The sequence below is a fragment of the Misgurnus anguillicaudatus genome, chromosome 8 (assembly GCF_027580225.2).
Source record: "Misgurnus anguillicaudatus chromosome 8, ASM2758022v2, whole genome shotgun sequence".
NCBI lineage: Eukaryota > Metazoa > Chordata > Actinopteri > Cypriniformes > Cobitidae > Misgurnus > Misgurnus anguillicaudatus.
The window spans coordinates 6634414-6647633 of record NC_073344.2 but is presented as its reverse complement, the minus strand read 5'-3'; the positions used below and the strand labels follow the sequence as shown (position 1 = coordinate 6647633).

General features: G+C 36.6%; 1 protein-coding gene across 4 annotated transcripts in view; it reads right to left on the bottom strand.

Moving 5' to 3' along the window:
* tmem131 (transmembrane protein 131) overlaps positions 1–13220 on the bottom strand; it is a 75485-nt gene that overhangs the window by 18790 nt on the left and 43475 nt on the right. For all 4 annotated transcript variants that reach the window (XM_073870212.1, XM_073870213.1, XM_073870214.1 and 1 more), the window contains exons 8-22: positions 12643–12719; positions 11899–12053; positions 11756–11812; positions 11610–11671; positions 11413–11521; positions 8940–9048; positions 8411–8564; positions 8113–8283; positions 7741–7851; positions 7446–7580; positions 4799–4903; positions 4629–4715; positions 4118–4270; positions 3932–4007; positions 3729–3843 (exon numbers count right to left, since the gene is read on the bottom strand). In XM_073870212.1, the coding sequence (XP_073726313.1) occupies positions 3729–3843; positions 3932–4007; positions 4118–4270; positions 4629–4715; positions 4799–4903; positions 7446–7580; positions 7741–7851; positions 8113–8283; positions 8411–8564; positions 8940–9048; positions 11413–11521; positions 11610–11671; positions 11756–11812; positions 11899–12053; positions 12643–12719 (1676 nt within the window). The remainder of the gene's footprint in view (positions 1–3728; positions 3844–3931; positions 4008–4117; positions 4271–4628; positions 4716–4798; positions 4904–7445; positions 7581–7740; positions 7852–8112; positions 8284–8410; positions 8565–8939; positions 9049–11412; positions 11522–11609; positions 11672–11755; positions 11813–11898; positions 12054–12642; positions 12720–13220) is intronic.

The following is a 13220-nucleotide window of genomic DNA, read 5'->3' as shown; positions in this document are numbered from 1 at the left end:
AGGGGATCGCACACTGGCCGCACAGCTCAGTGCCGCACCGTTCTAAAAAAATTGAACACATTGTTTTCTATGAGTATATGCACACCAGCGCCGCCAGGTTGCGCCTGTCTGTGCCTGTCTGCGCCGCCCAGCTGTGACTCAGGAAGTTGCTCAAATCCCTGTCACACCACAGAGCACCACTCACATAGTTTAACATTAAATAACATCATATTTGTCCCACATCATTAATGATTAACATTGGCTGCTAACGTATATTTTACATTTTGAAGTAGACGCTATCTGACAAAGCTCGCGCTATTTAATGTGCACTTCCGGTTTACAATACCTCCGAGTTCTCCTAGGCGCGACGCGGCGCTGCACGGCGCTGAGCTACGCGGTCGGTGTGCGATCCCCTTGAGGGTAAAGAGACTTTCTTTAGATTTCTTTAAAATTGGAAAATAGGATTTAATTTTATTTAGGTTTAAGAGATCCTGCAGTTTCCTGCCATTGCTCAAGTGGAAGGGGAGTTTACCCTAAAAACTTGACACATCAGTTTACATCTTTATACTGTTTTTAATACTATATAGTAGGGGTGACCCCGAATAGTCGAAGATTCGATGCATCGATAGGAGAAGCTGATTCGACTACCAATCTTACAGTCGAATTGTCGCAGACGTGTTATGAAATGAGGATCATTCAATTATGGCCGTATATGGGTGCACACATTATCTGATTTCACATATCACATTTTTCTCCCACTGTATTAATATACTGCATATTATGATAATGCTATGCAAATAATTATGTGAAGTAGCAGCTTTCAAAAAATATTTTTAAAATGCGTTAATAAATCCAACAACCCATGTGTCAGGGCTACACGTCCATGAGAGGTTTCTATGTTAATAAACCATTGCCTCTTTGTTTCTACATTTAAAAGACAAAGCTGGCAATTCTGGCTATACTTTCGTTCTTTTAATATTTTCTTTATTTTATTTTATTTATAAATCACTCTGGGTTATCTGATTTATCTATTTGGCTTGTGTTTTGTTTCTGTGCACTTCAGGCATTTTGCACATATTTGTTCTGCACCTTGCTACTTCTGACCTTAATTCATTAAAATAATTTAAGCCTGTAAATTTTGGATTGCTTTTCGTCATATCGATGTTGCGTTATGTGTGCTTGGCCAAGATGCTGGGGCATGCAATTTAGCTGAACGCGCTAGGTGCTCTGCGTCTCATATTTAGGAGTTCATCAAACTAAACATAAGAAATGGATGTTTTTCGATGGGTATAAGTTTTAAAATGTATTTAAAACAGGGTGATTATCTTGTCAAAAGTTAAACTACAAAACAGGTAAGCCGTTTCTTTACATTTCGGTGATGACACGGAAAATATCTGCACCGAACCTATATTTATGCCTGACATGACAATCTTGTGATTTAATATTATGGTCGGTGTTCACTTTAAAATGATAAAAAAGAATCCTGAAATAAATAATATAAGAATCATCAGGTGTTTCTTAACCTAAAGTGAATAGAGTTGATCAAAGTCAAAGTAAGCAAGCAGATATTTCTGTGCTAAATAATAACGCGTATTGTCTATATAATCATTAATTTCAGTGTTTTTCTTGTTGTAAATTAACGTTTAATGTTTTATCATATACATAGGGGTGTAACGATTAACCGTGCAAATGCGTGTTTTCTCAATTAATGAATTTAAATGAATTACGGTGAAATCCAGGCACGTCCGAACGCCAGGGGGCGCTACCATGCAGAAACTACCTTTGTGCCACAGAAGAAGTAGCATTACGAATGCTATAGACCTTTCTCACAGTAACCGGAAATACGTAATCGTCGTGAAAGCAGAGTTCCTGTCAAGCGTCAACACACTAGAAAAACATAAACCGGGCAAGTTTTAAATGGATCAAAGAGTCTACACAACTTCGTTAACGGATTTGCCAAATATTACATTTGCTGATGTGACACGACTGTTAGAGGAAATCTTTTTCCATGAAGAATTTGTCCATAAATATCAAGGTAAGTAGAGAGCGAGTCTAACTGTTACTGAACTGTTAATTAAAACAACACATTATTAGCGTGTCCACATACACATAATGTATGTATAGTTGATAATATAGACTACTTTGCTAAAACATTATAGTCTGCTTTGAATGACGCATTATGGTACCAATTAGCTTCAATTACTGCCTATGGTTGTCCAAGTGAACGTCTTGTGTGTAGCAACAATAACGTTAGCCGGATGCTATCATTATCAGTTAACATTTTTGTCTGATAATGTCTGTGATCGTATGTTTGTGTGTCGGGGTGAACTCGTTCCAAGAAAAATGAGTAGAGACAGCATTTGGTTGCAAGCGGCGATCAGTGAGCCCTAAAATGTAGTCGTCTTTAGTGAACTGTCTGCTGCATACATAAGTGCTCCCCTTTCTTATGGTGAAGTTAGGTCCTTAATCTCGCCGGACAGCCTGAATCCACTTCTGTCTAACTTCACCATCGACAGGGAATTAATGGAACAGATACGGCTTTTTACATTGCCTTGACTGCGGAGGAAGTAGATTTCCGCAACGATTGCGTATTTCCGGTCATAAATACGGAAGTTGTGAGAAAGGTCTATTCCAGGAAATGTCTACAGGAATATTTATATCACTGTTCTTCAAATTGTTTCAGGTATTTACATGATAATAAAGAATATTTTAAATAATTTTGTTTAACAATTGTTGATTTTTTAAATGCACGTTATAAACGACTCCAACTCGTTATGATTTTAGATTGATAAGGACTTCCTACTGACCAAATGTCGTAGTATACGCACAAGCTGTGTATTAAACAAAGAATCGATTCGCAGCCTTGCGATTCAGACTCGATTTCAGACAGGCATTTTTAATGGGACACACGGTTGAATCGTTACATCCCTACATATACAGTAACAATAACATAGTATATGTCATTTGTCTTTTTTTGGTCATGACTGCTTTGACAGCTAAATCTCCAAATTAAATAAAATCGCTGAATTGTAGCCGGAGTTTCCAAGGCAGGAACACATTTGTTTTTTTTTAGGTTTAGTTATCAAATTTGTTGTTATATCTTTGTGTGATGTTCTGTAGATCATGGCTTTAAAATGTTATGAGGAATGATTTAACAAATGTTTATGTTGCCTTACATTTTACCATAAAAATATATAAATGCATAATCAGTTTTGTCTTCGTTCATCACTTAAAAGACAGTTTTGATCACTTTATCAGAAAGTTGTTTATGTGTGCTACTTGTGAAAGAAAATAAGTGTTACCTATTGGTACCTGGTCTGGCCCCCTCCCAACCCATGCACACACACATAGATGATTCGACTATCGGTTGACTATAGAAAGATTCGACAATATACACATTTCCTGTATTTTCTGGTTGTATTAAGAGACTGAGAAACAATTACATATGATCACTTTTGCAAACATTGCAAAAACAACAATTCTAATTGTGACATGGTGGCCTAAGACTTTTGCTCAGTACGATTTTTTGAAAGATTTCGAATAAATAATTAATATTCCTGACCTTACTTATGAGGTAAATAGCTGTGTAATAAGCAGGATACTGTAAAGGCAGTCGGCTGTTATCGTGAAATAAGACCCTTTAGTGTGATACAAGACCCTCCGCTTCACATCAGCTCCTGAGCTCCTGTCTGGGCTTATTTACCAGCTGCCTATACATTATCCCATATATAATCTGGTTTAAAACTCACTCAAAGCCTGATTGCTCTTTGAGCTCCCGCCATCTTTTCAGGAGCCTTTGATGTAGATCTACATCAGCATCCCACATGTCCTCCTGCATAACCACACCATGGGGCCTGGACTCGGCTGGAGCGAAAACATGCAGGAAGAGTATTGTGAAAATGCACGCAAAACCAACAACTAATTTAGAATGAAGAAATGGTTTGAGACATACATTTCAGCACAAACGGTAACCCCACGTAACAGTGATCGCCACACTGCAAACTGGCATCAAAATAAATGTTTGCAATCTGGAAATAGAGTAAAACAACAAAAAAAAATGTATATCAATTAAATATAAATTTATTATAGTTTGCATAATGAACTGAGGGCAGGTGTATAGGTATTTGGTATCGGGCACCTTGGACTTTCGTCGGGGTTCCAACTCCACTTTGTTATTGCGAAGTCGTTTGTAGTAAAACCGGACATCCTCTGTGAGAGAGCGAATTTGCTGAAGCTTTACTTTCTGCGAGAACGAACTCAAAATGCTGAATCCTTGGTGAACTACTTTTCCCTACATGCAAATCAAACAGTAAAAAAAACAGCTGATGAAAACCTGAATGAAACCATTTGAAATCTAATGCATAAAAAATAAAAGTGGTGTGCCAAAAGGTTTAAATTAGCACATGACACTGGACACGGGGTGTGGTGCTCAGACAATGACTTGGGGTAGGAGAGGGGATGAATCACGTGTGCTCATATTACAGTACAGTCTGGTATTCATATGTTCACTTATTAAACAGGTGCGTTTGAAGTACTAATAAAAAAATAGTGCTAATAAAACAAACATTTGATCAAATATCAATGAATGGTAGACTATTGTCCTTTTCAAAATCATTTTCAGAAAACTGGACATCTGCTTTGGCACTCACCGGGAAGGAAGGGGGTAGGATGATGTGTTTAGGTGAACAGCTCAACGTTCCCACTGCTATGAGGGCCTTTACAGGGATGGTCAATATCTGAAAAAGATGCACATTGCTGCTGATTGCTATATAAAAGATAAAGACCATTATTGAGCATACGTTTTGGAGGAAACGCCTACCTCATAATCTGTTGTAATGTGTACAGCTCCGTCATAAACACCCTCTAAAGCCTTAGCCAACAGTGTGACTTTAAAAGCTGCGTAATAGCCTGAGGCTAAAATGACCTGCAACGAAACAAGACATTCAACACATAGTTATGAACACCTACACAAACAAATGACATAGCTCCAAAGTCGTGCTGCTTTTCCTAAACACACAAGGTGGACCATGACTGCATGAGAAAGTCTCCTATTAACATTACAAACACAGTAAGGACTACAAAGGGGAATTGTCTTCCCATGTTGTCACATTCAGGCAAGGAAACATTTCATAACAGTGGCAATTCAAAGTGTTTAACCTAGCAAATTACCATCCATTCAATATAAACATGTTTGTATCCGGAAATAATCTGATCCAGATAAAGGTGGAATGTTATGAGATGGGCGCCCATTAAAATACCTCACGTGTGGAACAAACAATGCATTTAATTACATACACATCTCAGAAACAGGCATGGAAATGTTAACCAACACCTTTCTATGCACACTTCTCCATTTATATTTATATTGTGGGTTTGGGCCCTTTAACATAATCATTAAAATTGCACAAAAAACAGAAAATATCTAGACACACTTGTGCAACCTTACCACAAGTACGGACATGCAAAGGTTTTTACCGGAAACCATGTGACTGCCTGCAGATATAATCTCTGTTTCCTGGGAAATGTATGGTATCCGAGTTATACAACTACTGGTCCTAAAGCCAGGTGTCCAAAATACATAATGACGTAACATTATGTATGAATCAAGATCGCAAAATTTATTTCAAAATGTTTAGTCAGTATATAGATATATTTGAAAGTTTTATATGTATTGTAGACATTACTTAATTTTTATGAGAATACTGAAATTTAATACAAGTTCGCATTAACATGTTATCAATAGGGTGATATGATGTTTAAGCATATATGGCATTAGGGGTGGGCGGTATGACCAAAAATCAATTTCACGGAATGAGTAATTTTATTTCACAGTAACGGTATATTTCAGGTTTTTTCAGTTTATATTGTTTTTGGAATATAGAAATTTGCAGAAATTTGTTACTATAACTTTCAACTAAATGTTCACCACAGTTTTAAATTATGGGCAAGTTAAAGTTGGTGTTTAAGTGAAAATGCCCAGCAGATAACAACAGATGTCTTGATAGACAGAATATTGTTTTTAAATCAGTTATTATTTTATAGACTATTGAAACTATATTATGCATTGTATTTTGTATTTATGCATACAGTACATTCAAAATAGGCAATATGTAAAATGAACAGGTATGAATATATGCACAAACCCACAGACAAAATAAATATCTTTATATGAGAGACAAAGCTTTAGATATAGATATTATAAATATGACAGGTGCTATGATGTGATGACCATGAAGTCTGTTTTAAGGTCTTGGCGCCCTTTAAAAAGATCCAAAAATAGATCTTAACCTTTGTGTCTTTTTCTCATCTTTCTGATCAGAGAAGATTGCTACTATAGACGGTTTTAGCAGTAACAACATAAACAAGTGGCTTTTCTGGTAAATAGGTAGCTTCCAGCCTTATGGAAACAATGGATATAGTTTGTTTATAGGGGTAGCAGAGGAGTTGTGTGTGTGTTTGATGCGCTGGATTTCATTGAAAAGTCCCAACCGGGTCATGAGTTGCATGCGGTAAGTAAGACTTCTGTCTTATGTTGGAAATAAGCGCGTGCATGTTATATAAATGACACGAACATGTAGTGAATCATAAGTTAAAACAGTGTTGTATAGTGTTGCATGACTCATACTCGCTCTTCCCGCGATATAACTCCTCCTTCTTCATTTTTTTGTACGTTATCAGAAAAAATCGGTAAAGCTAATCTTTCTTTTATAAATCTGATTAAACTAAAGACTCTTCGGGGATATAAAGGATGTAATACTACTCTATAGGTACTGCAGATTAACATAAAAAATGCAGAATCAGTGTTATGTGAGCTTAAAAGTTAAGAAAACTTTACAACTAGCATTATGTGCAAGATAGCATTATGTGCAAGAAGAGCTTTCTTTATTGGGCATCACAGCTGCTGCATGAGCACAGAGAGAGAGAGACAGAGAGAGAGACACAGAGACAGAGACAGAGAGAGAGAGAGAGAGAGAGAGAGAGAGAGAGAGAGAGAGAGAGAGAGAGAGAGAGAGAGAGACGTGGTTTACTGGCGCTTATTATGAAATTACACAAATAACATGCAAATTGCACCCTCAGTCTAACATGCGGGAGTGCAGAGTTAGCCACGGCCACTTATTTACATTCCACAGTATAGACGAAATATAACATGTCAGACGTTACAGATTTTTCTATCACGATAACAGAATATACCGTCATACCGCCCAGCCCTATACGGCATGCTGTTCGAGGGGAAGATTCCAAGCTTGGAATTTTAGCCTGAACCCAGAGTACTCACCCTCCTTAACTGGGATAGATGTACTAGCTAAGAGTGAGGTGATTTATGTTATCAACTTGATCGAGTAAGTCAATGTTTCGTTTTTAGCCTAATTATTTACTACATTTTCTTAAACACTGTGAAAAAAGATCAGATTTTTGAAAAAAAATACACTGATGTTTTGGGTGTGAACAAAGCACGATGCTCTTACAGTTTTGTACTGGGCAGCTGAGGTGTTTTGGAGCTCTATGATTCTGCTCAATGCTGCACTTCTGTTCCCTCTTTCTGTGTTCAGTAACTCCATTGACAGACTGTCTCCTGTAACCAACCAGGACTTTATCTCCAACTACAGAGACAAACAGATTTGATAAGATAACAAGCATTCCCATAGAAACAGGCAAGCTGAAATTATTACTCGCTTTCAAGCCTTTTCATTTTTAGAGGAAAAAATTGTTCTTTCTCCAAAAATGGCACACAAATGTACTGAACATGAGGCAACCTCGTACCTCGATTGGGTTACTGTTGACCACCACAAACAGTAAACTGTTGGTATCTGTGGCACTTAAGACACCAAAGTCCAAGATGTGCTCCCGAGGACAGGGAGGAAGCACAATGGGCTGGTAAAGAAGAAAAGGCTTATAAATTATCAGAAATTCAGCAACAGGGGACTATATTTACGGCTTGTCATTTTCCATATGCAAAACTGCTGTTGAAGTAGACTACACCACAAATTTTAAAAACACAGCTGTACCAACATAACATAACATATAACATAAACATATTCATATACATATGAAGAGTTTGGTTCCAAAACGCAATAAGTTACAAATTACATTTGAGGGATAAACTAATCCTTTAATTAATATTTATCCATGTACCTCCAAAAAGCCTGTGTAGGCCCTGACAGGCAGGTGAAATTTAGAAGCGTTGGTGATGAGGAGAATGTTACTGTCAATATTGATGGAGGGTCGCACTGGCCGAAAAAGAAGGGAGAAAATGTAGCGCGACTCATGGGGAGGGATAAGAACTGGCATGCTGAAATTATGTACCTGAAAAACACAACAAAATGGATTTACTTTGACATTCATCATTTTGACTGACATTTTAATAGGCAACATCATTTCTGGCTTCCAAAAGTTTGAATACCTGATTTCAGAACCTGGTAGACTGACTTACATTAAACATGGTTTTGGCCTCTTCAGGAAGTGACACATTGTGTATGCGTATGGCAAAGTTGAAGGTATTGGTGAGGTAGATGGGCCTGTCCACGGGATCTACAGGGCTGTCTCTGATGTGGAACAGGGTGGCTGTGTGGTCAAAGCCCAGGTACCTGAGGACAGTTTCAGCAACATAAAATATAATAATTTGTTATAGTGTCATAACAATATGTGTGTGTGTGTGTGTGTGTGTGTAGTATATTTAACTACTAGGGCTGGGTATTGTGACCAATTTGGCGATTCGATTCCTTTTTGTATGGTTTTGATTCAATTCAGTCAAATATCAATTTGCTATCAATATTTCCTAAAAAAATTTTTGTTGAAAATATGGTCATTTTTAGCTCAAATATTTAACTCTAGGGGAGCTGAAAAATTAGCATATCTTCAAAAAAAAAAAAGGGGGGGGCGATGTCCCTTTAACAACTACAATACTAGTTATAATGATGAGTAACAAAAAATATATGCTTGTAAATATAGGGATTTCTTACCCTTCTAAAACCTCAGCTTGGTATGGGATTTCAAGTTTTGAGTAGCTTTTCTCTTTTGCCTTCACTGTAATTTTTCCAGAAAACTGGTCTGATCTTCTTGCTTTTGAAGCTGAAAAGGGAAAGCATCAAACACAACACTTCTATTGTTGTATCTGTAAACATACACTTTGTTCCTACTAAAACAATGAGCATGTGTGCAAATGATTGCGAACAATTATGCTTTTATGATATGAAACAAAAACATGGTAAAATGGTACACAGCCTAGCTGGTTCAATGATGTTATGAGACATATAAAATCGTGTTTATGTTTGGTGGATAGCTATAGAGTGCCACAGGGATGACGCATTTTGTAGGCCAACCCGGAAGTTAGTGGGACACTGGTTCCCTCGCCAAAAAGCCCATTCATTTTATCCATAGGCGTTTGGATTATCGCAAGAATTAAGATCTGTGTTTAGTCCAACAAGATAATCTTCACGGATGAACACAACTTTTTTTAATTTTGAAGACTAAACGCACTAAGAGCTAATCTTAGGCTATAAGCAGCGGTAAGTATTTTTTCAGTGTTTTTCTTTGGAAAAATACATTCCAGGGAATAATATCATAATTTTTACTCCACTACATTTCATAAAACACGTTTTTATTTTATTTTATCATTTTACCGTATTTTTCATAACTTGGCTGGTGCTGTGTCTTTTAGTCAGGTGCGCCTTTTAAGTCAGTATGAATTAATTTTGACATTTATGAGGCAAGAGACAACATTACCGTCTACAGCCGTGCGAGTCCACCATATGCTGCTTCTGTATTTATATAATTCAATGCATTCAGTAATGTGGAATAAAGAGTATGCGAACTTCAGGCTAGTTGGCTTGTTCGGTTTATTTAGCCTATTCAACCTTCTAGGTAAGTTCAGTATGCAATGGTTTATCGTTTAAATAACTGATAATATTACTTTAACGTACAGACATCTATTCAGCTTACTGTTCTGTCTGCTATTGTTAGCTGAATAACTTGCCTTTCCAGATTAAATGTCTGTTCTTCGGCTTGGATTTTGTGAATTCATTTTCTAAATAAACGCAACGTATAGTCCACTGTGACTTATATATGTTATTTCGTCTTAATGGCGCATTTCTGAATGATACGGCTTATACTCCGGTGCGGCTTATAGTCCGAAAAGTACGGTAAGTACATAAAAAAAAGAAAGTACTAGATGTTTAAAGTAAAAAGGATTTTTACTCGAGTAAAAGTACGAAAGCATTCAATTTTAATGTAATTAGGTATCAAATAATTTTTAATATGCAATATAAGAAATAAACAGTATGATTATTTGTTTTAGAATGTAGAGAAGTAAAACATTTTCAAAGACAAACATTAAAATGTACCGTATTTTCCGCACTATAAGGCGCACTTAAAAGCCTTTAATTTTCTCAAAAAAATGACAGTGCGCCTTATAATCCGGTGCGCCTTATAGTGCGGAAAATATGGTAACTAAAATACTTAAGTACTGTACTGCCCTACAAAGGCTAAGTGCAGTAACTACGCAAACACTGAAAAAAATGCCCTTAAAGTTTTTTACACCAACCAGTCAAACATGTTACTGCAATATTGGCACACACGTTTCTCTGAAATGGGACAACATTGAACCAGGAGACTTTGTCACAAGACACAACCGATCTCACAAAGACCATTTCAACCCTTAAATCAATTTTGACCAAATGCGTAGTTACTGCGCTTTGGCTTTGTAGGGCAGTGTAGTTCTCTTAAGTATAAGCAAACTACACCACGGTCAGTCGACTTCCTCATCTATACCAAGCTTTCGAAAACTCTCTTAAACTTTATTAAAAAAAAATTTCCTGAAAAGGAAATACTCTGTGGATGAATCTTTGTTAGGAATGTGCCCATGTTGCATTGTTTGTGAGGTCTTCATCCTTGATGACATTTAAAGTTTATATTAACTTGGAGTCCATTCATTGAAGCAATTTGTTAGCAAACACCCATTTAAAGACACCATACTGGTGTGTTTTATGTCATAGAATAAAAGATGAAAATATCTTAGGCTTGTGTTAACCCAAGATCCCATTTGAGGCGTTAAAAAAAGAAACATCCACTTAGGGACGATGAAACAGGAAGTGCTAAAATGCTACTTTGCTTATGGGTTTTCCCAAAAAAAGTTGTGTCATCCATGTGGCACTCTACTAATAGGTTCACACAGGACCTATACTACTTTATGCTTAATATTATGTGCTAATCAATGTGCACACTACAATGTGATCTCTACAGATTTTAAAAGCTTCTACCCTCCTCCACAAAAACTTTGTAAACTTCTGACTTACTGATTAAACTGATTTAACTTATTTACTTTGTGTATTGATTTGACAGATTGTGGTTTGTACTGAGAGGTTACTGATGGGTCAATCTATTTGAGGACTCAACATTAAACACTTAGAAAATGCATGAAAACAGAAAAGTACATACCATCAAAAATAATACTTGCGACTTTGGTATATCGACTTTCGCCAGCTTTTAGTGTGACTTGTTTAAATTCAACTGTGACAGCTTCGTTAGATGGAGTTGGCCGTACGCTCTGTGCAAAACAAATCACATTCAGTCTTAGAAATCATATTTTATTAATTGATCAAATCAAAAACTTTGTCAGTCCTAAAGTAGCTTACCATTATTGATACATCTTTTGCTCCAGAATTTAATAGATGCAAATTCAGTTGTTTAGGTCGATCTAGTAGTAAAAAGAAAATGATTTGTACTCTGCATTTTTTGCACTCATTATTTCTCTCTCATAAAATACAGCGTAAAACCACACCTTGCGACCGAAGCGTACCAAAGTCCAGCATCTCTGTGGAGGAGTATATACCAGGTGCTGGGCAGATGCATAAAACAAACACAATGAGAGATTGCTAAAGTTATACTGATGAGATTATGTCAGGCAGGGTGATAACAACTGACCTGTGGTGACTTCAACCTCCACGGGAAGGATGATAAACTCGTCCTCGTTGGACGCATTTGTTTTAATCCTGATAAAGGCTGTGTGGTTGTCGGCATCTCGTGAGGAGAAGCTGGCTCTCATCACACCCTTTGTCTCAAATGGAGCGATCTCCCATGAAACATAAAACATGTAACCTGATTTTAAAAATGGTATGGCCTTTAAAGTGATAGTTTACCCAAAAATGAAAATTCTGTCATTATTTACTCACCCTCATGTTGTCCACTGAACACAAGAAGATTTGTAACAAAGCAGATCTGGGGCACCATTCACTTTTATAGTATTACTTTTCCTACTATTGAAGTCAATGGTGCCCCAAATTTGACTTGATATAAATTATTTATTAAAATTTCTTTGTCTATGTTAAGCAGAAAACAGAATTTGCACAGATTTGGAACAAACTTGAGTGTAAATAATGACAGAAGTTTTATTTTTAGGTGAATTATTCTGTGTTACATTAAAAATATGTCGGTGGGTGCTGGTGTAGTTTGTACTTATCTAATTGGGCCGGAAAAAATGTAAAGTTTGGGAACCACTGCTTTAAGTAAATGTATTTGTACCATACATCTAAATATTGTGAGTATTTTGTAGATGTTAAGGGTTTTGCTGAATTATTTTAAAAAATGGCATATGGCCAAAACTAAAAAATGATTGAGTTATAAGTAGACAACAGTCTACTAGATTTTTAGATTTCGATGCTTACCCATAATTTTTTGGTGCCACCTTGTTGGCCAGTGGGCAATTCTAAATGTAGGTCTCCTCCACTGGTATACATTTCTACAACCTGAAACCCAAAAAATATCATAAGGAAGAAACACAATACAAGTCATTTATAATTAAAACTGCATATTTAAGCCCATATGTCGGCATTATACTAAATTAAATTAAAGGATTAGTCCATTTTCTTAAAAAAAAATCCAGATAATTTACTCACCACCATGTCATCCAAAATGTTGATGTCTTTCTTTGTTCAGTCGAGAAGAACTTTTGTTTTTTCGAAGAAAACATTCCAGGATTTTTTTCATTTTAATGGACTTTAATGGACACCAACACGTAACGGTTTTAATGCATTTTAAAATTGCCATTTCAAAGGACACTAAACGATCCCAAACGAGGCATAAGGGTCTTATCTAGCGAAACGATTGTAATTTTTGGCAAGAAAAATAAAAAATATGCACTTTTAAACCACAACCAATCTCCGGTCCTGTGACGCGCCATCGTGACCTCACGCAATACGTCATCGCGTCAAGAGGTCACGGATGACGTATGAAAAACTACGCCCCAG